The sequence below is a fragment of the Microplitis demolitor genome, chromosome 1 (assembly GCF_026212275.2).
Source record: "Microplitis demolitor isolate Queensland-Clemson2020A chromosome 1, iyMicDemo2.1a, whole genome shotgun sequence".
Classification (NCBI taxonomy): domain Eukaryota; kingdom Metazoa; phylum Arthropoda; class Insecta; order Hymenoptera; family Braconidae; genus Microplitis; species Microplitis demolitor.
Window position 1 is genome coordinate 10,345,192 of NC_068545.1, and position 27,734 is coordinate 10,372,925.

Here is a 27,734-nt window from a genome sequence, read left to right on the forward strand (position 1 = left end):
ATCATCCAGTTAACTGAACTTCACGAGTCTTTTAAGTCAGCTAAACGAACTCTCGCAGATGCTTCTTCGTTGATTCATCCCAAAATCGATGCTGACTGGGCAATATTCGCCGATGCATCCGAAATAGGAATTGGGGCCGTATTGCAACAAAAAGTGGATAACAGCTGAATACCACTAGCATTTTTCAGTCAAAAAGTCTCCCCTCGTCAAAAATTGTCGACGTACGACCGCGAGTTGAACACCATCTACAAAGCTGTTAAATACTTTCGGCATATTTTCAAAGGCCGGCATTTTACGATCTACACTGATCACAAGCCGCTTCAGCACGCTTACAGACAGCGCACCGAAAGAGTATCGCCTTGGCAATTTCATCGACTTGATATTATCGATCAATTCACCACCGGTATTCGCCATGTGTCGGGTACCGACAATATTGTCGCTAACACATTGTCACGTGTCGAAACAGTATCTATCGCTATAACGTCGCAAGAACTTGCTGATGCTCAACAAACTGACGACGAACTTCAGCAGTTGTTACGTCAAACAACTGCTTTAAATTTAAAGACGATACGACTCGATAATGGACTTGTACTGTATTGTGATACCGCGTCAGGTGTAGTGCGACCATACATTCCAGAGTCGCTGAGAAAGAAAGTATTTGATTCACTGCACTCGCTAGCTTATCCTGGAATCAAAGGATCACTTAAGTTGGTCTCTAAACGATACGTCTAGTCTCTCTACAATCGTCAAGAGGCTTTAACCAGTGTTTAACGATCATCGACCGATTCACGAGGTTTCCTGAGACTGTTCCGTTATCCAATGGAACTGCAGAGACGATAGCACATGAACAATAGCTGCACTGGATTTCATGCCACGGAATACCGAAACGTATAACTTCGGACCAAGGTCCGCAATTCGAATCGTCGTTATTTCAAACGTTACTAAAAATGTATGGAATAAAATACCTGCATACTACACCGTATCACCCGCATGCCAACAGCCGTGTCGAACGTTTACATCGTCAGCTAAAAACAGCACTTTTGTGTCATCAAGAGTCATGGTATGACGTATTACCAGCCGCTTTGCTTGGCTTACGCGCTGCTTGGAAAGACGACATCTAGTTGATCCCGGCTGAATTAGCGTAAGGTGAGCCAATTCGTTTGCCTGGTGAATCATTTACTCCCAGTAATAAAACTACACCTCATCACACTGTCAATACATTAAAACGTCATTTTAATTCATTGGCACCGGCCGAAATGTTGCGTCACGGCAAGCATTTTATTTTCTGTTTCGCAAAACCTTAGTACTTGCAGTCACGTACTGGTGCGAAACGATCAGGTTGGACCATCTTTCTCAGCGCCGTACAAAGGTCCATACCGTGTAATAACTCGACACGATAAATACTTCATCGTTGATTTTCGTGGACGACAAATCGCTATTTCAGTGGATAGATTGAAGCCGGTTTACGATGCGAATTCAGTTGACACAGTGACGATAAAAACAAACTCCCAGCCGAATAACACAGCAACCGAGACCTAAAAACGCTGAGTCTGGTTTAACATACAAAAAAATTTACGCGATTCAATTTCTTTTATATAAAAGTTTTTTTCACAAAGTAATAATTCACCATTGTATTATATTCATTCATTTACTTATTAATTTATTCATATCATTTGTAAATATTCCATTACTTTAATTGTCGTGTATTAAATGAAAAAAAATTTAAAAAACAAGGGGAGTTCTGTAGTGTTGCTACAGTAATAAGTGGTCGATTAATTTCGGCAATCTACGTTGAACATCGATTTTTCTGTTCTCCGCCTTTACCTCATTCGTAGAGATACGATAAGTTATACTGCTGGACTGCTTACACGTATCTAAGCATTTTTCGATTGTATTCTCAATTTCACTGTGTTAAATTCGTTCGTTAAATAAAAACATTCATTTAACATAATTAGTTGGTTTAAATAATTTATTTATTATATTTAATTGTACCCTTAACCGCTAAATATATATATATATATATATATATATTAGAGTGCTTCGTTTGGAACGACTATTTTTTTTTTATGGTCCATCGACGGAATAATGTTCTAAACATGTAAAAAAAATCCTCACTAAAGATGAGCTCTTTTAATTTTAATTTTAAGTACTCGCTTAAAGAATTCGTAATTTTCCCATTTCATCAACATGTAAATTTTGATTTTTTTAACTTCCTGCTGAAAAATTGGCGATTTTAAAAAAATGCAGGAAGTTATTGGTTTCACCCTGATTTTCAAAAATCGGGTTTTCATCATATGTTGACGTTTGAAGGTGCGAGGATGCTATTCAGACATTTTCAGAGCGAAGTCTGTATGGATGTATATGTGTGTGTGTGTGTGTGTGTGTGTGTGTGTGTGTGTGTGTGTGTGTGTGTGTGTGCAAATCTCTCATATCTTTTTAATGAATGAATCTTAGATCATTTAGGCAAATAGACTCTGAAATATTTAAGAAATACGAAAAAAAAAATTTCTTTTTTTTTTTTTTTTAAAGTTTTTGTTGATAATTTAAGTTTTGTAACTGGCCTCACTGATAAAAAATATTAAAGCCAATTTTTTCTCAAATTTTATAGTGTTTTTTATTTTACCCGCAAACCACTAACTTTAGAACAAAATTATACAGGACTTTTGTTTATAGAAAATTTTATTTTCTACAAAAACTGTAGAGCTAGTAGTTTCCGAGATAAACCTAATTAAACATCTCAAAATTTCAAAAATTGCTGTTTCATCCGAAATTTCAGTACTTCTTCATAAAATTATGGCCGAAGAAATAAATATTATCCCTAACAGACCCAAATTACGGTGGATTACGGTAAACCCACCGTAAATTACGGTAATCCACCGTAAAATTCCGATTTACCGTACATTACGGTAATTAGGTAATGCACCCGAATTTTACGATAAATTTGCCGCACTCTACGGTAAAATGCCGTAGAGAACGGTAAACCCACCGTAATTTACCCATTTCCCGTAAATTACGGTAAATCCGCCCGAATTTTACCGTAAATCAGGTATGCTAGGGTATTCACTGGTAAATATATCATCAAAAATATGCCCAGTAATACGAAACTGCCGCCTATTATACTTACCTCCATCTTTTTTCATCTTAACTCAAATGTCTTTGTTTAACCATCGGAAGCTTTTTCAAATACTACCTCTCTCAGTGCAAAGATAACTGTTTCATACTTTTTATAATTACATATAAATGTGTAATATGTATTCACATATCTTATTCTTATGCATGATATGTTTCTACGGCCATAATTTTTTTAAAAAATACTGAAATCTTGGATTAAACAGCAATTTTTTAAGTTTTGAGATGTTTAATTAGATTTATCTCGGAAACTACTAGCTCTAAGGTAATAGCTTAAATACCTTTTTCTGTAGGAAATCAAATTTTCTATAAAAAAAAATCCTGTAAAATTTTGTTCTAAAGTTAGTTGTTTGCGAGTAAAAAAAAAAAAAAAACATGAAATTTGAGAAAAAATTAGCTTTAAGATTTTTTACTAGTGAAGTCAGTTACAAAATGTAAATTAGCTACAAACACTTTTAAAGACGTAGGATTCCTCTATTATTTTCACCTAATAGCGACTTAATTTCTTGCAATGCTGTGGAGCTATAGAGAATTGAAAAAGAATATCAAAATTTACATGTTAATTAAATGGAAAAATTTCAAATTCATTTAGTGAGTACTTAAAATTAAAATTAAGAGCTCATCTTTGATGAGAATTTTTTTTTTACATGTTTAGAACATTATTCCCTCGATTGACCAGAAAATAAAATAGTTGTTTCAAACGAAGTACCCTAATATATATCCATATACATGTAGATAATTAATTACTTGATTAATGTAACGGAACCGAAGTCCACCTTCATTTAACGGAAAGCCAATACCACACCCTTTTGGGCATACTCGCGTTGCGTATTCACTGTTTTCTACCGTAATATTATAAAAGCGAAATCTGAGCATAAGCTACCCCTTAGGCATGCAATGCGTGTGGGTGCCTTACCTCTAGCCACCACTAGTCCAACCTCTTTTGGGCCAACACTGCTGCTATCAGGAAATAAAAAAGACTCTGGCCACAGTGGGCTTGGAAAGTGGTACCAGACTCCAGCTCTGGTCAACTGGTTGCTTAAGTGGTAGGGTGCAACTGCTTTCCATACCCTATGTAGAAGGCTTCCTCCACTTGTTTCTTTCGGGTTCCTAACAAGCCATTATCCGCTTGTTCATCCCTTGATAAATTTTCGACTTTCCCGAGCAAGTCACACTCTAATTATCGAAGCCAAATCACACTAAAAGGGAGTTTGAAGAATATATATATAGATATAATTAATTAAGGTAACGGGACCTAAGTCCACCTCCATCGACCGGAAGCCGATGCTTCACCCTTTTGGGCATACTCGCGCTGCAAAATCCCTTCTCTTCTACCATAACGCAAAACATTGAGCAAGCTCAAGGTTGGCGGATGTTATAATCCTTAGGATCAGAGATCCTTCGCGTGTGGGTGTCAAACCAACAGCCAATACAATAATAACCTGATTTATTATTGTAACATTAAGTTGAATACATTCGGCGTATGTCCCAGAGTTTGGTGCATACGTACGTTGACGCATCAAATAAATTCATTAGTGGATTAAACAAGGATAGCGTGTTTGGATCCTTGTCACACTAGTATTTAACGTCATATTGTATAATTATATTTGAGTATTTAGTATATTATTTCTCTGGGTAAAATTCTTTTTGTAATTTCATGGTACGTATTGACTCCTCAGAGTAAATAATATAAAATAATGAAAACATTAGAATTTTTTATTTGTATAAATTTTATATTGAGTTTGAAGAGTAAATTTGTAATTTTACTCCCCCAGTAGATAATTTAATTGATTATTATTATTATTATTTAGCTAATATGAGCATATTATTATTTCATGAAAATTATGATAAAGGATTAATGTATAGTAAATGATATTCGGAATTGTAATAGTTTATTGGATTTATATTTACAAATATATTTGAATTAATTAATATAGTTGAAGAATTCCACTGATAGCTAACATTTGTTTGTTTATTTCCGGGATATATCTTAGTAATATTTATTTCTTATTGTGTTATGTCAAAGATTGACGTAAATGAATGTTTTGTGGGTATTTGGTTCAAGCCGAAGCCTATAGACCGGGAACCTCAGAGATCTTTTATTCAGGAAGATAGGTTTATTTTTAAATTAATGCGATTTAAATTGATAATACGATATTTAAATTTTAAATTCTAACTATATTGTCAACTCAATTAAAAAATTATTGAGATTAAAAGATTATTCTCTAATAACACTGTTTGAGATTTCAAGATCGTTGTCAGTTATACAATTTTTCGGTACGTTATTTAAATCAGTTTTTCACAATTAATAATAAAAGCATTAGGTATCTAGCAGCCGACTCTAATCATAAAATTCAAAAATTATATTTACTATTTTGATTTTAAAATACATGTGTTCGAATTTTAATTTTGTAATTCTGATATAACTAAACTGAACATTTTTAAAGTTTTATTTAATATAAATAAATTGTTTCCAAAATATCTTATGGCTATTAATTGTTATTTTTGTCTCATAGCTTTTGTTATTAAAATCACTACCACTTAATTTTCTTTTTTTCTTCTTCATTGTAGAAAAAAGTGATTACACTTTGACGATTGCAGCGAGAAGAGAGCGAGACTTCACTCGTTACTCAGACCCAAAATTTTCTTATCTGCCCCTCCATAATTTTCACTTTGGTCGGCGCATCCATTTTTCTCCCCATTTCTAAGATTTTTCTTGTTCATAGATGTTTTGATGTTCGCTTGACTCATTGTGTGTTATAAAATTCTTTTATGAATTAAAAAAAAATTATTTTGAAAATTATAAAAATTAATCGGATGTAACAATTATTTCTATTTATAATATTTATTTGGTTGTCTTTCCGTTTGGTGCATACATTCTAGTTCAAAATTTTGTCTTGTGATCTCTCTCCTGATATTTTATAATTTTTGTCCGTTTTGTAAAAACGGGCTGGTGCCCTCGTGCACTAACCCAGCCTGAGGAGCTGGTTCAGGCACACTTTTATTTTATTTATTATTTTGAGTTATATTTATTATTATGTTTTATAATTTCTATTACACGTGGGTGACCACATACAGATTCCGGGTTTTGTTTGCGTTTCCGTCGCGAAAATAAAAACGGTTTACGTTATAAAGTCAACGCGCCAATATCTGCAAGCAACGAGATAATTGAATTCCCCACTATCAAGCTCAAGGTACTCAATAATGATGCTTAAAACATTAACATTATAAGTTCATATGCCACAAACTCCAACATAAAAATTTTCGTAGATAAACTTAATAACCTCTTTAATTAATTAAAATTAAATCTGGATGATAACATATTTGTGACAATGTGTGAGTTCAACGGCAGAAGCATGGAGTGGGGAGATTATGCAGATAATGAGCGGAAACGTTACCTGAGAAAATCAGAAGCTACTGAAGCCCGTAGATACAATGTCACAATCCACAAGACGCTGACAACATCATGACTGGATAGCCAATCATTCCAAGATATTTGCATCACTTGCAAATCACAGACCTGATCCAGAATAGAATAACCATTTGCTTATATGATGGCGACCACCAGTCCCTAGAATTCACAAAAAACTACCAAATAAATTGGAATACACTAATAAGCACCAAGAACAACACCGATACAACTACAAAGCTACGAAATGAAGAAAGTTCACCAACAAACTACAAACAAGCTATACAACAGTTATCTCAGAAAACCGTAATCTAACTCAAGACGACATAGACGAGCATGTCAGTGACCAGCCAAATAATATTAAACACAATCGAGGAAGTCATGCCAAAATTTAAACCACACAACAGTATCCACAAATACATAAATACAAGGATCAAAAAACTCCACAAGAACAAAACCGAAATAATATTTAACATGCACAAGATGCAAAGAAAAGACTCAGTATCATACCACTTTGAAGTAGAAGAAGCAAAAAAGATCGTTAAACTGCTGAAAGAGGAACTGAGAACCGAGTTCGCCAACGCATCAGCTAGTTACTATGCAAATCAATTAAAAGAAATAAATCATAAGAACCTGACATGTTTTTTCCCAAAGGTTCACAGATTACTCAGAAAGAGAAACCTCATCAAAATTGGAGATCAGATATTGGAGCGTAGTAACCCAACTCTATACAAGATCCAATGGAATGAATTAAAGGTCACCTGAAACAGTAAAATCATCACATCGAGACCAATTAATATAATAGATGTTATTGGTGAATTCCTACAGTCCGTAAACTCGGCAAGATATTTGAACAATGGATATAGACTTAAGGGAATTATTGATCGAGAAACTAATAACATAAAAGCAACCCTAAAAAACAGTCACAAGAACAACAAGTCATTCACGGAGTTCACTGAAACGAACCCGGCGTCACTGCTCAAGCAAGAAGCAAAAATGGAGCATTGCTTCATAAATAGTTTCACATTAAACAAAATTCTCATCAAGCTTCCAAATAAAACGTCAAGTGGAGTTGACGGTATCCCAACAATGGTATTAAAACGTCTGCCTGACAACGCTATTCATATCCTAACAATCATATTCAATAACGCGCTCAACCTGTACTATTTTCCCAAGAAGTGGAAAAGAGCCAAAGTATTACCGATCATGAAGAAAGGACAAGGATCCCTCAAAAGTAACTAGCTATAGGCTGATCAGCCACACTCCCACCCTCAGTGAACTAGTTAAAAAAAATCATGAATATCCAGATCAGCAAGTTCTGCACCGATAATAAGATAATACTTAAACAACAATTCGGTTTCAAATACAATCACTCAACAGTCCACGCAATTAATATACTAATCTCGGATATACAACAACTTCACTATAACTAATTAGTCGGAGCGATGCTGATCGACCTCGAAAAAGCGTTTGATTCCGTGGTTAAACGGATTTTTAAACTAATAAGACTAGGGTTCCCAGAGTGAATGATCCTACTGATGTAAGATACGATACACGGCGAAAACTTCATTGTAAGGGATGATATTAACACTTCAAGCATAGTCTCGGTGATTAAAGAGGGACACCAACAGGGGACAGTATATTCACCAATCTGTTCAACATATTTACAGCAGCAATACTTAAGCTATTCAATTTAAAAGCTGAACTGGACCTAGCAATATCACTTGCTGACGACCTGATAGTCTACTTTATTGATAAATCACCTGAGAATATAAGACAACTACTGCAAGAGCTACTGGACCCATACATAAGTACTACCAGACCTGGAATCTGCGGATAAAACCCAGCAAAATAAGAAACTATAATATTCCGGTGACCGGTACATTACCTCTCCAGTGCCAGTAAACCAGGATTGAACATCTTCTCGCTTAAGGCGATGATTCCTGGCACAGATGAAGTGATTAACGTTCCGCATAAGGCAATAGTAAAATATTTAGGGATGTATCTTGATGAGTTGCAAAACCTAACAAGCATGTCGATGTACAAATTGATAAAGCTAAAGCAGCATTCTTGGCGAATCGACGATTGTTCTACTGTAAGCATTTAAATAGAAGAGCTAAAATGATTTGTTACTAAATATTAATAAAGCCAATACTCACATATGCAGCACTAATATGGTAAAACACCAGTGCAGTTGCAATGGAAAAGCTGGGATATTTGAGCGCAGAATTTTAAAGTTCGAAATATGCGAGTAGTATTTCAATCGAATAGTGACATTCGATATAAAACTCGAATCGAATATTCAAATAACTCGAACTATTAAAATACACTTATCCAAAAAACTTAAAGGAACAAGAAAATTTTATAAGATTTTTAACGATTTGTGGAAGTCTGAATTTTCGTGAAAAATGATCGTATTAAAAAAAAAAAAAAAAAAGCAAATTGAAGCTTGAAATCTCTAGTTTGACAATCTTTCAGCCAAATAATTTTCTGAGCCACAGTTTTTGCGGAATCATAAAAACTAAGCCGAGACAAAATTGTTCTAAATTTTTTGGTTTTGTTTTTTAGGTCTACGGGGCCGGGAAAATTTTTTTCGAAAAAAACAATTCATGACTCGTTTAGGAAATTTATTCGGCTAAAATTTGCTTTTTTTTTTTTTTTGTTTCTCTGTAAGACAATTAGCTGCTGAGATATCAGCCTTCAAATGAAAAAGGATCCTTTTGTCTTTGATTATTGATATCTCAGCAACTAATGGTCGCACAGTAATTAACCGGCAGTTTGAGAAACTTGACTAAATACCCTACAGGCTCTATTTTCGATTTTTTTGAAAAAAAAAAATTTTTCAAAAAACGAGATAAAACAAGAATTTTTTATTATTTTTTTTTTTTCGTTTTTCGGAAAAAAATTTTTTTTTCTCTTTACCTTACATTTACTAAATAACTAACGTGAAAATGGAAGAAAATCCGAAAAAAATTAATTTTTTCATTTTGGTAATGATTATACAAATTAAGGAACAAAACTTGTTCCTTTAATTGTTTTATAAAACTTTGAGCAATCGGCCCGGACAAACGGTTCAATGGGTCAATCTGAAAATTTCCAGGGTTTTTGGCGGTACATTAAGCTGTAAAATCACCTGGCAACATTGTTTTTTTATCGATATTTACAAAGTAGCGATGAGTTGACTAAAAAACCAGAAAATGGCCATTTTTTGTGGGGTTTTCAAATTGATATTGGCCTGTAGGGCCAATCAAAGCCTGTAGGGTATTTATTTAATCAAGTTTCTTAAGCTACCCCTTTAATTACTGTGCGATCATTAGTTGCTGAGATATCAATAATGAAAGACAAAAGGATCCTTTTTCATTTGAAGGCTGATATCTCAGCAGCAAATTGTCGTACAGAGAAACTAAAAAAAAAAACAAATTGTAGCCGAAATAATTTCCTAAAAGTGTCATCAATTGGTTTTTTCGAAAAAAATTTTTCCGGCCCCGTAGACCTAAAAAACAAAACCAAAAAATTTAGAAAAATTTTGTCTCGACCTATTTCTTATGATTCCGCAAAAACTGTGGCTCAGAAAATTATTTGGCTGAAAGATTGTCAAACTAGAGATTTCTAGCTTCAATTTGGTTTTTTATTTTATCAATACGATCATTTTTCACGAAAATACAGACTTCCACAAATCGTTAAAAATTTTATAAAATTTTCTTGTTCCTTTAAGTTTTTTGGATAAGTGTAGTTCGAAGTATTTATTTATTACTATTTATTCTTTGAACAAATTCTTCTGTTTTTTACTAATTAGTTTATTATTAGATTTGAGTTCGGATTATTCAAATAGTTCAAACTATTCTTATAATTCGAACTATTCGGATAATTCGTATCGAATAATTCGTACAATTCGAATATTTGAACCTCCTAGTTTAAAAGCATGTTTGAGCATATACACAGATCCAGCTCTCTGTACGATTAATATATCCCGAGTTATTAATTGTCAAAGTCAAAATGGACTTGTTTGTTTTGATCGGTGATAACTCGGCGCACAATCGTCGTAGAGACTTTTCAAAGGCAGCAATTGAAGGACGTTAAAGTACCTAAAAGAACTTTAAAGTAAGATTATCAAAATAAATTTATTGAAGCCCATAGACTGTTTTTAAGACGAGCAAAAATTTGGAAATTTTTTTTTACGGTGGTTTTCGCAGAATTACTCCGAAATCGTGCATGATAAAATTTTTTTATGTCTAGATCTGAAAACTAGACACTTGAATTTACAATTTGATTTCTTGTTTTTACTGTACGACCGTTTCCCTCCGAGTTACAGCATGTTGAAAATCACTTAAAAATTTGAAGTATTTTTCATATCCTTTAATTGTTGTGACTAGTGTATTCTCTCTATTTATCAGTTACAAACGATACATTTTTTATTTTAACAAAGGATATCAATGCTAAAGATACAAGTTTAAAGAAGGTCATCACAGAAGTGGCTGACTATACAGGTATGTTTATCACGGAAACTTCAGCTTGGTACCCTTTTCGAACAAACTTGGTTTGATAGAGACTGTGTAAACGCAAAGAAAAATCCAAAGCTGGTCATAAAGTTTGTTTCAGATCCAATTTCAAAGAGTACAGACAAGACTATCTGTCTTCTTAATTAAGTTACAAAAATTTAATCATAACAAAAAAACTTATAATACGTAGCTACGAGACCGTTTCGCAAATACAAAGAATTCAAAGGAATACTGACAGGCCGTCAGAAGCCGCAAACCAAAATTTTTACTGTGCTCTTAACTAAAAGGCTGGAACCTTGAGTAGAAAAATGTAATAAAATTTCTAAATCTTAAATAGGATTCAGAGCCAAAAAAAGCTGTGCTGAGACAATTTACATACTTCAATCGCCAATACTTTTTTCGCTGACTATAAGCGAGCTTTTGATTCTATACCTCATCTGAAACTGAGGCAAAAACTGTTTCACCTAGGAGTATGTACAAAAATTATCAACATTCTAATTAGTCTATTAAGTTATAGTCTATTAATTTTTCAATCAAGTTTCAGATCATAGAAGATGTTTTACAAGGTGAAAGCTTAACTCCTCTACTCTTCATCTCATTTATTACCAACTTTGAAATTCTTTGTAACTACGACTGTACTGACATTAAAATAAGTAGTATCCTTGATTTACTCATTCATATGTATGCTGACGATACTATACTCTTAGGCAGCAGCGTGAAAGACCTAAATGAACTCTTAATACTACCCGAGCTGTACTGTGATCTCAATGGTCTACACATTAGCGTGAAAATAACAAAAATCATGATCTTCAGGAAAGCCGGAAAACTTAAAGCAGTAGAACTCAACCGCTTCTACTGCAAAGAAAGCAATCTTGGAGTACTGAGTACATTTATATATCTAGGTACCTTGATCTCTATGTTAATGCTTAGTCAAAAGTCTGTGAACTTTGCAATCAAAAAAGCCAAAATGGCAATTGGAGCGACTCTAACGATCGAAAGTTTAGCAAAAAATATATCTTGGTCTTCAAATGTCAAACTACTTAATTTAATGGTAACATCAATTCACTTCTATGCTTTTCCGATGTGGGGGCTCGCTTATGTTGAGAAAATAGAGACATCCTAAGCAGATCACTACAGAAAAGTTCTATGTCAACCTAGTAGTACACCTACCTACGCATTGAAAGTCGAACTTGGGCTTTATAAACTATGTTTTATGGTATATAAACTTTATAAAGTTTTTGATATATATACTGGAGTCTATCCACAACGGACTTACTAAAAGCTGCTTCTTTCATCAAGTAGAATTGTGTAATGACCGACGAGGGATGATAGGTAATGTTAAGTTCAACTGGGCAGCACAAATGAAAATTATTCTAGAAAAATAAACATTTCATGCCTTTGGAGAAAAAAGGACGCTTCAGTATGGAAAGCAAACTTGACCTAGCTTTCATGCACGGGAGTCCTGCTTTTCACCGCTTCACGCTCTCCAATGCTACAAAAGCGCATGCTCACCCACGTGAGATTGACTATTCGATACATGCCCTTTATTTCCACCAACCAAGGAACCCGCAAAATAGATCCTAAGAGTATCTGCCGACTCTGTACCCAAAATTACATCGAGATAGTGGACCACATTCTATTCTCCTGTGATTTTTATAAAAAAGAACTTCCAGCCTCTATTTATTGTAACATGATAAAAATTCGACATCGACTCGTGGTTTAAAATTATTTGAATATAATAAATAGTTACCCGATAAGCAAATTCTAGTAACATCTAGAATCAAAAATTTTGATTTTGACCGAGCAATTGATCCAATGCATGGATTGAAAGGGAGATTCGGCTGAGAAGCCGAACTAAACAGCCACATTTCGGTATCTTTGAACAATTCGACTCCGACCAAACGATCAATTTTCATCCCGACTATATAACAATTTGATTTACGCCGTTAAGAACAATCCGAATTTAAATTACGAACAATTAATCCACATAGAAATGATTTGGAAATCGTCAATAACCGCTTTCGTGAACAAGTGAACAAGCCGAAGCCCCGGCACGAGAACTGAGTTAAGTGTACGACCGATGGATTTTGCTTAACGAACAAGTGAAACGCGTTTTGTGTAAATAATAATTAATTTAATAATTAGTTACGTCTAATAACTGTATGATAGTGCAATTTAACGAATCACCGAAATAAAATATTATTTTTATTTTATTTTATTTCATCAAGCAATTCTGAGAATTACGGATTATTCGTACGGCAGTAGAGTCTTGTCGTGTTCAATACTCTGACGTCACTTGTCAAGTATTCCGTTAAAACTCACGTTGTATGTGTGTGTGAAAAATAAAATAAGTTTATTTTATTTCGACAACTGACTGTTTTTCTATGAGCAATGAACTGACTTTGTGTTTTGATCAAGTATGACTTTTGCGAGCAATTTGTGGTTTTTTGTTTATATCGGTCAAAACGATAACGGCAAATGATATTTTTTTTGTAATCGATTAATTTTAGTGATCCTGATCAATTTATTTTCTTTTGTTTAATAGACGAATATATTTTTGTGTTAATTTTGATCAATTATTTAATCGTAATCTTAAGTGCCTGACCTTTCCCCGATCCGCCATCCAGAGCCAATTTTTGATAATTGTTTATTAGTGATTATGATTCTAAAATCACCTGGTACCCAACATTAAATATTTTGAACAATGCTGCCAAATCGTAAGTGTATTCGGACTTCACTCTGGTAGATCCCTGGTGATGAAAAACCCGTTACAATATGTATAAATATGCATATACAGTATTACATGTAGCTGTATATTATTGATGAACTTTACTAACATTTATAGGTGCATTATTGCAGTTATCGATTCTTATTTTTATAAAAATTTTAAATTTTAATAACTCGTAATCAATTCAATTTAAGGATGAAAGACTACGATTTTCCCAATAAAAATTTCATGCTCTACAAAAGAGGTCTTATTCGAAATAACCGTAAAATGACTGGTTTCAATGACATCAAGACTCAAACACTGACCTCATTTTAATAATTTTACTTTTTTACTTTTGAATCTTATAACCCACTAGCGAATTAGTATACCGCACAGATCATTACAAGCTTATTTTGACAATTAAACGCTCTACAAAAAAGAAATAGTTTTTGAAAAAATTCGCTAAACATTAGAAAGTATTGTCTTAACATTTTTTTATTCTTATGGCTGTTGAATAATGATTTATTGAAAAAACTCCTTTACTTTACAAAACTTATATTTGTGTTGTTTTTTTAGAGTTTAAAGACATAAATTTAAAAAAATTTCTTCATACTCAATGAATAAGTACACTAGTCACAAAAATTAAGGGATATTGAAAAAATTCAAAATTTTCAAGTGATTTTTAACATGCTATAACGCAGAGGGAAGTGGTCCCAAGTATCACATGCTTGAGCAAGATTCTGGTGCTAATGCCTAAAGCAAAATCCCCGGTCACCAGTGTCTTTTTCTACGCATGGCTTGCTCAAGATCTGCTCAAGGTTCAATGCCAATTTTGAGCCTTGAGCAGATCTTGAACAAGTCATCAACTATTTTCAACTTTAGTTTTCCTCCAGAATTGAGTTATAATCTGACATGAATTTCTTGTATAGGGCTTGCACTAGACTTGCTATCGAAATCTGGCCTCAAATATCTGCAGCAAGACACATAGGTAGAAAAAGACACTAACGTCTATCGAAGTTGAGACCAGACTTGCTCAGGCCTTGGACAAGATTGTTATATGGGGTCGTTTAGTAAAAACAAAATGAAACAATTTGTAGCTTCGAGTGTCTAGTTTTCACATCTAGACTTGAAAAATTTTTATCATGCATGGTATCAGAGTAATCCTAAGATGACCGACGCAAAAAATAATTTTCAAATTTTTACTTGTCTTGAAAACAGTCCATGGTCTTCAATAATTTTTTTTTCGATGATCCTACCTTTAAGATTTTTAAGGTATGATCATTAACGAGCAAACATTTGGAAATTTTTTGTTGCATCGGTCTTCTTAGGATTACTCCAATACCGTTCAAGATTAGGTCGGAAAACTAAATACTTGAAGCTACAATTTGTTTTTACTGTACGCCCATTTCTCTTTGAATTATAGCATGTTGAAAATCACTTAATAATTGGGAAATTTTTTGATATCCCCTAATTTTTGTGACTATTGTGTGATGCTCCGAGACTGACTCTTAGAGTTAGATGCAAATTTAACTGTATTCTTTTTTTTTTTTTTTGTTTACTTTATAAATTTATTTGATTTCAGGGAAGCTATATGACTATCCACATCACGCCAGAACCAGAATTTTCATATGTTTCATTTGAAACTAACATTCCTGAAGAAAACTATGCAGATGTAATTGAGCGGGTTCTCAAAGCATTTAAACCTGAAAATTTCGTCGTGATAATGTTCGCCAATAAAGCATCTATTGCAGCCAACACTCCACGAGAATTTAAACAAGCGAGTTATCTCAACTTCGATGGCGAGTGGTTACGTGATGATATTCAATATTGTCGTTTCAAAGATTATGATCTCATCTGTGCATTTTATTCTAAATTTCCAAGCTGATGGTTTAGAGATAGCCTATCTCTAGTTCATATTATACAGAACATAGATAGGACACATACTAATCCTAATTATTTTTTAGTTTCGAAGCCAACTAATAAAATTTCTGTCTATCACAAAAAAATTCCGAAACATTTTTCAGTATCTCTACTCCAACACAGAGATACTTTGAAGACTGAATCGAAATTATTTGATGCAGATAAAAATCAAAGACTTCGTAAATTTAATAAAAATATCAAACATACCATAAAAAGTTTTTCTTATGAGTCAATTAAAAATTTTACTATTTCAGAAGTCAAAGAAAATATTGCTTTAGAATCAACATCGAACTCTATTATATTACATCCAAAGCGCTCGGCCCGAGTAATTCAACTATTTATAAAAATTATGACTATAAATAAAATTCATCAAAAAACATCTTTAAAGTCTCTAGTAAATGAGCACACTGGTAATTCTCCCTTACAAAAATCATTAGTATCTAGTGACATTTGTGTTTATCATAGGAAAGTATTACAACTGTTAATTGTAAATAATTTAACAAATGATGTTTCGAAATCAAAAATTAATTCTTACGAATTTAAAAATCAATTGAATATCAAGCATGTAGGTAATATTTGTAATTCCTTATCTAAATCGTTTCCTCACTATACTCCTTATTATAAACTATCAGTTTACAATTTATCCAAAAATTCAAAAAAAAAACCAAAATGTAACTCGGGAACTTGTAGTTATTTTCCTATCCCAGTGTATACAACTCTTACGGTTATTAGTTTTCATTGTCCCAACCCAAAAATACGATTTTTATGGTGGCGAAATAAAATTTCGTGAAGGCATGAGCTATAAGAAAAAAATGATTATGAATATCAATAATTATTCGAAACAAATGGTGCTACTTAAATTTGTTTATAAGTAGTGATTTCTAATTCATTACTATTGATCCGTAGCACTAAGTTAATTTTTATTCATCATTAGCTTTGTGTTCCTGATTTAAGCCGAGCGATTACTATCTACTCATGATTGCGGATAGTTAATAAAATTAATTTCCGTTACGGATAAACCTGTCATAGTGTCAAACGGCAAAGGAAGTTTCTTTGAGTTATTTACGAGTTTCACGATCGTCTTAGAATATTTTCTACTAAGCCTCAAAAAGACGAAATAAATTTTGAAGACAGAGGAATTATGTTTACAATATTTTTGCTTTATTTTAAGTTTATTGTTGTTATATTACGATTTATTTACTTATTTAGAGCTTTCAATGAAACAACAGAATGATTCAATAGCTTGTCTGATTATAACTAGTTGTAAAAAGTTTAAAATTTAAAACAGTAATCATTTCATATCAAAAAAACAAATGGAAGTGATAACTATAATATAAACTCAGGAAAATTTTTTTATATAACATTCTTCATCTGTTCGAAAAAGTCTCTTGCAGATTCGAATTACGGTAAATTACCATAATTTACCGCATTTAGCTGTAAATTACTGTAAAATACAGCAATTCTACGGCAAATTTGCCGAATTTTACTGTAACTTACGGCAATTTACAGTAATTTGCGGGATTTTTACCGTAGGTTCCGTATACTTTTTTATTTTTGCAGTTATTACAGTGTAATACCTTGCTGTATACATCACAGGCCACAATTTAACGGTAAATTACCGTTCTTTTACAGCAAATTTACGTTAAAAGTACTGTACTTGTGCCGTGTATTGTCGTACGTTTACCGTAGAGTACCGTATCCCACGATAAATTACCGCATTTTACAGTAAATTAACGTATGTTACCGTAATTTACCGTAGTTCGTATTCGCCAGGGGTGGCTATAAGATACTTCCAAAATGTCTACTATAGTAAAAGTTGCAATAATGATTGTAGTTATAGATTTTAATCAACTTTAACTTAAAGAACCGAACATTAAAAAAAAAAATATCTTGTATTGATCTGATGGTTATATTGTCTGCAATAATCATATTCTTATAAAAGTATGCTAATTCTTCTCAAGAAATTAACAAAAAATGATTTTTGATGTAAATAGACTATATCAGACTTGAAAAATATCTATTTTTCAAACAATTTACTCTTATTGTACATTCATGAGTGTGCGATTATAAAAGGGTTTTTAAGGGAAGCTCTAGTAAGTAAAATAATATAATTCGGAAGTTCCAAAAAACTTACGTAATAACTATAAATTTAATAACATAGTTACAAAAGAATATAAAATGCTAATTTTTTAAATTTTGCTTGTCAAGATGTGCTCATTCAAAAATTTATGGAAATAATTCTTTACGAATAAATTTAAAAGTATGTTTATTCAATTATTCTTTGTTTCGATATACGTTAATAAATCATTCCTCTACTAATTTTGAAAAAATCTCATTCCCAAAATAAAGATGACAAAAAAACAAAATGAAAAAAAAAAAAAAACCATGCAAAAATGTTTCAATGCCCTAGTTAAGAAAGTTGATTACAAGTGGTTTACACCACTAAATTTCTATAAGAAGTATGATAAAAAATTAGCTGAATACTTGAAATAAGGTAAAATGATTTGAACTCTAATTACTTTAAATAATTTTGAAACATCTTTCTTAATCAGAGTAGTATACTAACAAAGAAGGTATCTCAGGTGTCCCTCTCTGACTTCGATAAGACTGAGGTATGTTGTTCTCCGTCAAAATCTAAGAGACATGTATTTTTTTTAGCTGCGGAAAAACATATCTAGGGGCCAAAACTACCCCTCAAAATTTAGGCTTCAAAGGAGTGTTTTTCAAGTTTCTCATACTTGCAGTTCGAATGGGGTCAACGGTATTATTTTCGGGGTGAAAAATAACGAAAAGTGCCATTGGTGGTATAATAAAAAAATCAATAGAACAATAGTTAAAAGGATTGAAATTCACAAAACTTTTATTTAAAAAAACTATCCAATGAATTTTAACAAAACAAACGGTGATCAAAAAAGGAAAAAAAATCTGTCTATCGGTTGACCCTGCGGGCCAGCCCTAAACCTTCCGCTCAAGGAGCTCAAAAACATTGTTGTGAATACATTTCCGAGTTCGAAAATACTTCTGTGTGCCATTGTTTTCGAAAAAAAAACCGTTTTTTAGCATTTCTTTCTCCCATGCACTGATAGAAGGATTTCTTAGTATTAAAAAAGATTTGTTAATATTTAACAAATTATTTCTTAACGGAGCTTTAGTTAAGAAATATTTATTAATATTTAACAAATCATTTCTTAAACATCATTTTTTTGTATTTAATAAATATTTCTTAGCATCTAATAAACGATTTGTTAATATTTAATAAGCGATTTCTTTCCATTTAAAAAATGATTTATTAGTATTTAATAAATCACTTTTTAACATTTAATGAATCACTTTTTAATAATTAATAAATGAATATTTTATATTTAATATATTTTTTATTATTTGAACAAATTTTTTTTTTTATATTTAAGAAATTATCTATTAACTTATTTATTAAAATTTAATTCATAAAATCACACAGTTCAAGAATATATATCTATATATGTTTTTGCATGCAGCTACACACATTCATTAATATTTATATTTATAAACAAAAATAACTAAAACAACCATCGTATAAAATTTTCTGTTCTTTTAATTTCAAAATACAATTTCATAGTAATTAACACTATAACTAGAATAAACAAATTAAAATTTCTTAAACTACGCTGAGAAATAACATAAAATCCGTTTGATAGTACATGTGTTTTTAATGGTTTTGTATTTGATTAAAATTGAACTGAATAAAATTAACAAGGCTTCCATATTTTCATATTTATAATATGGATGACAATTTACAAGACACTTCTGATATAAATATTATTTAAGTATATGAGAGCTTCAGTTGTAGGTTACGTTTAACCAACAATGCAAGCTAGAACGGAGTAAACAATATGACGTCGCAACGACACACACATATAGCTTTTTTAATACTTGTACACCACTACAGGCTCGTGTGTAGCCCTCTACCGACAAATTCGTCTAAGAAATATTTATTAAATATTAACAAGCCTTGTTTGGTGCTAACAAATATTTCTTTTATGTTAATAAGACTTTGTTAGCATTAAAAATATTTCTTAATAATAAAGAAGTTACTTATTTCATTATAATAAATATTGTTAATAATTACTAAATATTTGTTAAATCCAAAAAAGTCAGTTGAGAAAAATTTAATAAATCAATTTATTACTCCTAAACAAATCCTTCTATCAGTGTGATATCTCGCGAACGAATAAAACGATTTTAATGGTTGAGGCGGCAATCGACGTGTTTTATTAATCTCGAGAGCTGATTAGATTTTGTAATTGCTTCTCTCTTAAAATGAATCAGTGAAATTCCACTGATTCAACCAGTGAACTTTTAGTCACTGGTTGAACCAGTGAATTTCACTGATTTCAACTAGTGAACTAAAAATATGTAAGCGTGCAGGTACAGCAGCATCCTGTACATGAGTGTATTTAAGTGTTTTATCGTGTCAATAAGTTATTAATATTTATTTATTATCTTTATGTAATATATCAACTAAGTTTTATATAACAATAATTATATGACAAAATTTTTACAGAGTATGAAAATAAATAAATTTGAGGTTACTTAAATAGCTAAAGAGCGAACCTCAATTCAGAATAACATTTTAAAATTAAATGTTAACTGAATAATCATAAGTAATTGTTATTAAGACTCGTTTAGTTCACTTTGTTTTTAAATAAACGTTTATAATAAATAAAATTAAGTGGAATTCACTTATTCAACGAGTGAGCTAAGCGATCATCTAAGACCACTGGTTGAACCAGTGAATCAAACGATCAGTGGTTGGATCAGTGAAATTCACTGATTCAACCAGTGGATTTCACTGGAGTACCAATTAAATTTCACTGATTCATTTAAAGAGAGTAGGTTAAGTTATTTTAAAGACAATAAAAAAAAAACGTTTTTTACCATCTCTTTCTCCAACGATATCTCTCGAACATATTAACAGATTGAGATGGTTAAAGTAGCAATTGACGCGATTTATTAAATTCCAGAGCTTATTAGATTTTGAAGTCGATCGTTTAACTCATTTCTGAAAAATCTATAAAAACTAAAAAACAAAAAAATTTTTTTTTTTTTTCGTAATTCGTAAATATTTTTGAGTCTACTTGATTACACGATTTTAAATTTTCAGAAAAGTTGATGGCTAACAAACTCTGTCGATTGCCACCTTAACTATCCAAATCGGTTCATTAGTTAAAAAGTTATATAGACCGTTCATACATACACACACATACACACGCGCGCGCGCACACACATACATACAGACACTCGGACATCATTCTGTAAATAGTCAGAATAACTTCCTAGAACCTCAAAACGACGACATCTGATGAAAAATCAATTTCCGAAAATCGGGATGAAAACAATAACTCCGAATGTTTTGAAAATCATCGATTTTCTTAGCAGGGAGTTAAGAGAGTAGAAGATACGTCTTTTTGAATTTTTCTGAAAAATTAATTTTAGGGGATAAACAAAACTTAAATTCATCTACATTGACCAACATGAAAACATCAATATTTTCATTAGTGTTGGCTTTAATTCATCAAGAATTATTTTTCTATACATTTTTAACAGTGAGGAAATAATAATAATACTAATTTTTTTATTTTACTTACCTTTTTAATTTTTATTCTACATGGAAGATATGCCAAGGGATCACCCTCGATTTTGCTGCAGCTGAAATATGTTATTCTGCATAAAATTCTAAAAAAGTTGGAAGAAACAGTAGATAAGTGTTTTGGTGTTAAATATGTTTATATATATATATATATATATATATATATATGTGTGTGTACGTATATTAGGGTAGTCCAAAAAAAAACGACTATTTTTTTTTTTGATCTGGCATGAAAATTTGTTGGCTCACGATGTTTTAAGAAGTCTCTTCAAAAATCAGCTTGATAAAAAATTTTCAAGAAGTCGTTCACGAATTTCGAAAATATCAAAAATGATTGAAATTCGAATTTTTATTTCTAAGGCCGTGTTCGCTGGCACTTTTTTTTGGCGCAGGCGCGTTTAATTTTAATCTGCGCATGCTCAAAAAAAAAGATGGCTATTATTTATTTATTTATTTTTTTACTCACAATGTGCCACATCTGACTTCAAAATTAACCTATAGTATTATTAGCTTAAAAATATTAATAAAAATATATTTGCTGAATCGCATTCCGTAAAGAGTATCGGTACAGAAAAATCTGGTATGCAATTTACCCGATTGTATTTTTTCTTGTGTTCCTATTGAAACCCAAATAGGATATTATTCAATAGACTCGGGATCCAAATAAATTCTCTTTGTTATGATGATGATTACCATGATGATCTATAAATTTCCTATGGATTTTCTCACACACTGCCCTGATTGAAAGAAACTATTCGAAACGATTTGCAATGTTAAATGCCTGTAAGAAGGGTGATTCAAAAGTATTCAAAGTTCTGAAAAGCATTAAAAAATATAAAAAAATTTTTTTTTTCTCATTGTTTTAAATCGTTTCTTTTATAAGGGTGACAAGACTTGATTTTCTACGGATTTTCTTAGACAGCAACAAGCCCTGATTCCCTGTAGACTTTCTATAGGAATTCTTAGAAATTCTTGAAATCAACATTTTCTTTTAGAAGATTTAAGGTCAGTAAGTAAGTAAGAAAGTAAATCTGTATTATCGGAAATCTGGACATTCGAGATCTAGATCATCAATACATTTGCCTCATTGGGATCTGTGTGATAGACATCCACTCGTTTGTCTGTTTACTCATAATGTGTCATATCTGACTACAAAATTAACCTATAATAATATTAGTTTCAAAATATTAATAAAAACATGTTTGCTGAATTGCATTTCGTAAAGAGAATTTATAGATCATCATGATAATCATCATCATAACAAAGAGAATTTATTTGGATCCCGAGTCTAGTGAATAATATCTTATTTGAATGTCAATATAAACACAAGAAAAAATACAATCGGGTAAATTGCATACCAGATTTTTCTGTACCGATACTCTTTGCGGAATGCGATTCAGCAAATATATTTTTATTAATATTTTTAAGTTAATAATACTATAGATTAATTTTGAAGTCAGATATGACACCTTGTGAGTAAATAAATAAATAAATAAATAAATAATAGCCATCTTTTTTTTGGGCATGCGCAGATTAAAATTAAGGGCGCCTGCGCCACAAAAATGTGCCAGCGAACACGGCCTAAATTTTTTTTTCTCGTGGCAGCAATAGTTTATATTTGTGAAATCATGACCATGCTGGAAATTTTACCCAAAAATTTAAATATCTAAGCGGCGCTCAAGAATTTTGAATATTAACTGATAATATGTAACTAATAGTTTCAATTAGTTATTGTGTTTTTTTATAATTCAATTATTGTCATTTCACTAAAATATAACTTTTGCATAACCAAGAATATACAGGACAGTCTTAAACAATAAAATTTCGTAAGTTTTGAATAAGCGATAAAACCTACAAATTGAATTAAAAAATAAAAAAGTATGTAAATAACTTATTTTTTCTATTTCTTGGGATATATTTTCATTCGTTTTCATGCAAATTGATCGTGAAAAAATCGAGAAGCTTTATTATTAATATTCAAGGGTCGCTCGTCAACGTCCAAAAGACAGCACTCGGATACATTCAAAATTCTTGAGCGAGGGTTAAATATATAAACTTTGGCTTAAATTTTTAGCGTAGTCATGATTTCACAAATACCAACTATTGCTGCCACAAGAAAGAAAAAATTTAGAAATAAAAAATCCGAATTATAATCATTTTTGATATTTTCAAAATTCATGAGCGACCTTTTAAAAATTTTTTATCGAGCTGATTTTTGGAGAGACTTCTTTAAATATTGTAAGCTAACATATTTTCATACGTGATCGAAAAAAAATCGTCGGTTTTTTTGGGTCACCCTAATATATATATATATATATATATATATATATATATATATATATATATATATATATATATATATATATATATATATATATATATATATATATATATTTAGCACCAAAGCCTCTACTGCTTCTTCCTACTCTTTTGACGTTCTAGTCTTTTAGAGTTTTATCCTGAATAAGATATTTTGGCTGCAGCAAAATCGAGGGTGACCCCCTGGCATATCTTCCATGTAGAATAAAAAATAAAAAGGTAAGTAAAAAAAAATTAATGTAACGGGACTGTTAAGTCCGCCTCCGTTTGACGGGAGACCGATACCTCACCTTTTCGGGCACACTCGCGTTCAGTAACCCTATTTGTATATTATGACCCCACCATATATTATAAAATCGAAATTTGAGCACAAGCTTACATTAGCTTACCCATTAGGCATGAAATGCATGTGGGTGCCTCACCAACAGCCACCACGAGTCCGACCTCACATGAATCTAAACAATCCTCCCATCTCAGGAAATAGAGAGACTCTGGTCGAAGTGGGGCTTGGAATAGATCTCCTTTGGTACCAGACTTCAGCTCTGGTCAACCGCTTGCTTATGATTAGTGGTGAGATGCAAGTTCTTCCCAACCTATGCGGGTTACCTCCACTTATAATCACTAAGGATTTGAGACAAGCTATTATTACATTTGCCCTCATTTGTCACCTAGTGTTCGCTTATCTCCGAGCTTTTTGAGAACGCGATTGGTTTTTTAAGACATAACAATAGCAGCGATAGATCCACTCGGGAAAAGGTAAGTAAAATAAAAAAATTAATATTATTATTATTATTTTTATGTCCTCGCTGCTAAAAATATATGAAAAAATAATTATCGACGAATTAAAACCAACGCTGATAAAAATATCGATGTTTTCTTGTTGGTCAATGTAGATGAACTTAGGGTTTGCTCATTCCTCAAAATTGAGTTTTCGGAAAAACCCAAAAAGATATATCTTCTACTTTTTTTCCTCTTTTGATTGCCGTTTGTTTCGTTAAAATCCATTAGATAGTTTTTTTAAAATAAAAGTTTTATGAATTTCAATCCTTTTAACTTTTTGTTGTATTTATTTTTTTATTATAACATTCATGGCACTTTTGATTATTTTTTACCCCGAAAATAATGTTGTTGGTCCCATTCGAATATTCAAACTGCAAGTATGCGAAACTTCAAAACACTCCTTTGAAGCCTAAGCTCTGAGAGGTGGTTTTACCTCCTAGATATGTTTCTCCGCAGCTAAAAAAAATACCTGTCCCTTAGAGTTCGACGCAGAACAAAATATCTCAGTCTTATCGAAATCGGAGAGTGACACTTAGGATACGTTTCTGCTAAGTTTACAATTAAAAATAGATTTTGGGTAACGAAAGTGAATTGATCCAAAATCGACAGGTGAGTGTAAACAATACATGAGTGTTAAATTGCTACTTAGTCATGCAACAACTTTTTACATCAAATGTAAAGAAATATATCTTCTATTGGTTAAGATAATTGCACAAGCTGTTTTGCGAAAGCGTACCATACAGTTATAATCAATGTCAACTTGATTCATCGTCATCGAAGCACTTATACAGAAGACTCATTCCAAGCTTAACATATGCAATGTATTTACATATAGTTTGCGATTTTTCGCTATCATAACTTGAAACCGATGAACATTATATTTATATTGGTGGATCCGAATTACGCTGAATTACAGAAACTACCGTAATTTTCGGAATTCGGAAGAAATGCGGTATTTTACAGTGAAATAATATATTTTATAATAAAATGCCACTAATTTGCGGTAAAATGCCGTATTTTACGGTGAACGTACAGTATTTTACAGCAAAAGTACGATGTCCTACCGTAAATTTATAGTAAAATTGCGGCAAGTCTGCGGTATTTTACCATAAAGTGAAGTATTGCACTGTAAAAACTGTAAAAATGATAACATACGGTACTCTTAGTAAAAAATGCCGCAAATTATTTTATCGACATTCCCTGTACAATACCATAAATTACCGGATATTACTGTACAATTCCGTAAATCACGGTAAATTTGTCTTAAAACTGTCGTATGTTGCGGTAAGTGACGGCAAAATTTGGTAAATTACCGTAATTTAGATCTGCCAGGGAATCTTAAAATGGTCATTTTATAATTAAAACAATAAAAGAAAAACGTGAAGAATGCTAGTAGTGTATTCGCTCTGAGCGAAGCCATGGTAGGGGAAATCAAATTGACTGAAGCGTTTGCAGTGGTTACTTTCGGAGTTACGGGAGGCTATGATTACTGAAATTGTAAGCAAGCACACGTGAAAGTATTTATTTTGTTATCATTTAATTATTTATTTTTCATTTTGATTTTTTCCTTAGTATCATATATTGACTTTGAAATGAATTTCAAACAACTTAACCTAAATGCTTACTGCAATCTTTTTTATTTTTTATCATTATACTTACTTATTGATGGTCCGTTTAGCTAAAAAACAAAACTGCAATTACTATAAAACTGTCACATATTTTTTACAACTTTTTTTTTTACTATTATTTATAATATTTATTTATTTTTATGTTTCTTGCTATTGACATACGTATAAAAACATACTCTGACAGCCTCCCGTAGTTCATATTTTGTCTGGCGCTGCAGTCACACTCATAGCGAATAAAACAGTGGAGTACACAGAGAAAAAAATAATAATACGCATGCAAAAATGACAGGAAGATGTAAGACAAATTAATTTGAAGACTAATCTCTGAAAATTTATCGACTTTCAGTAATATATTTGAAATGGTCAATAGTCGATTAATAATTTCAAATAAGATTTGTCTCAAAGATGAGTTGGAATGACTATAATACGAAGTCAGTTTTTTTCCGCTTATAACGGCGTGTCTTGACGACTTAGCTCACATTTTCTTTTCTTTGCAAGGGTGCAGAGTACATGGTAAGGACAACTGAATTCTCTGCAAACTACTCTGTAAACAAAATAAGCGTTAAATTATTTTCACGTTTTGATTAAGTGAATAAAATGTTATTAAACAAGTGGTAAATCAAATTATTGAACGACATTTTTACAATTTAAAATATTTTATCTTACATCTATAAGATTATTAAGAATTAAAAAATAAAAAATATTTAATAAATAAAATATACAAAAATTAAAAAAATTATCATTATTCTAGCTCAACTGCTCGAGTGGCTATTATTATTACTTTTGTCAGCTAATCTTATTCTATTTGTAATAAAGTAAATTTTATATTTATTAAAATTTTTTAAAATTATTTTTTTTCTACACAATACGTAATATTTATAAGCCCCTTCCAAATGTGGAACTACACTTACATTTTTCTAGCAATCATAAATGTTTGTTTTTGTATTTACAGAATTTTATTATACGGTTAACGGTTGTAGATCATAACTGACTGCTATCGTCTTTATCACAAAACCTGCTGATAAACAACTTTTTATATTTGTATTCGTCCCAGATCATAAAAATTTATTCAAAAACTGGAAGTAGATTTCTCATTTAACACTCATTGATTAAGCTATAAAAGTTAATACAATAAGGGTGCAATGGTCCCATTAATTCAAGGTCTTACTCAAAGTAAACTTCTATGCTTGAAGGAGCCGCTGTCAAGGTTCCATGATTCTTGATCTCCCGACAAAATATCCTCAAAACAAAATATCTACATGAAAAAAGTAGAATATTATATCCTCAGAAGACAAAATAGTTCAAATACCCGATGAAAAAAGTTTTTGTCTAATCATATATAATTATGCATAATCGTCTATATATGATTGGATCCAAAAATTGGCCAGGTCTAATTATATATAATCAGATCTGTTTATACATGATCATGCATAAATGAATATAGTCATTTTTAGAATCTCATTTAGAATACCTTTAAATTATTAATTAAGTAATTTAATTAGGATTTATTGATTTCATCAATATCAATATCGATTAAATTTAAATAAAAAAAAAAAATACTATTCGTTGACCACCACTTTACTACGAGGTCACCCATCCAATCAATGACCTACGCCGATGCTGCTTAACTTTAGTGATCGCTGGATTGTACTCTGATCCTCTAGTCTGTTATGAACTTACAATAAAGAAAAGTTTATGGCATTACTTAACTCAA

The 27,734-nt window shown here is 31.6% G+C and overlaps 2 protein-coding genes across 10 annotated transcripts in view; both read left to right on the forward strand.

The window, feature by feature from the left end:
• Positions 1–15,736, forward strand: part of LOC103575415 (S-adenosylmethionine decarboxylase proenzyme) — an 87,520-nt gene extending 71,784 nt beyond the window's left edge. For all 9 annotated transcript variants that reach the window (XM_053743189.1, XM_053743201.1, XM_053743203.1 and 6 more), the window contains one exon: positions 15,327–15,736. In XM_053743189.1, coding sequence (XP_053599164.1) covers positions 15,327–15,629 — 303 coding nt within the window. In that variant the 3' untranslated portion in view covers positions 15,630–15,736. The remainder of the gene's footprint in view (positions 1–15,326) is intronic.
• LOC128668200 (uncharacterized) lies at positions 15,648–17,872 on the forward strand (the record flags this gene model as incomplete). The annotated part of the gene is made up of 1 exon (XM_053740552.1): positions 15,648–17,872. A coding segment is annotated over one exon (807 nt), but the record flags the coding sequence as incomplete, so codon positions are not given.
• Between the last annotated feature and the right edge of the window lie 9,862 nt (positions 17,873–27,734).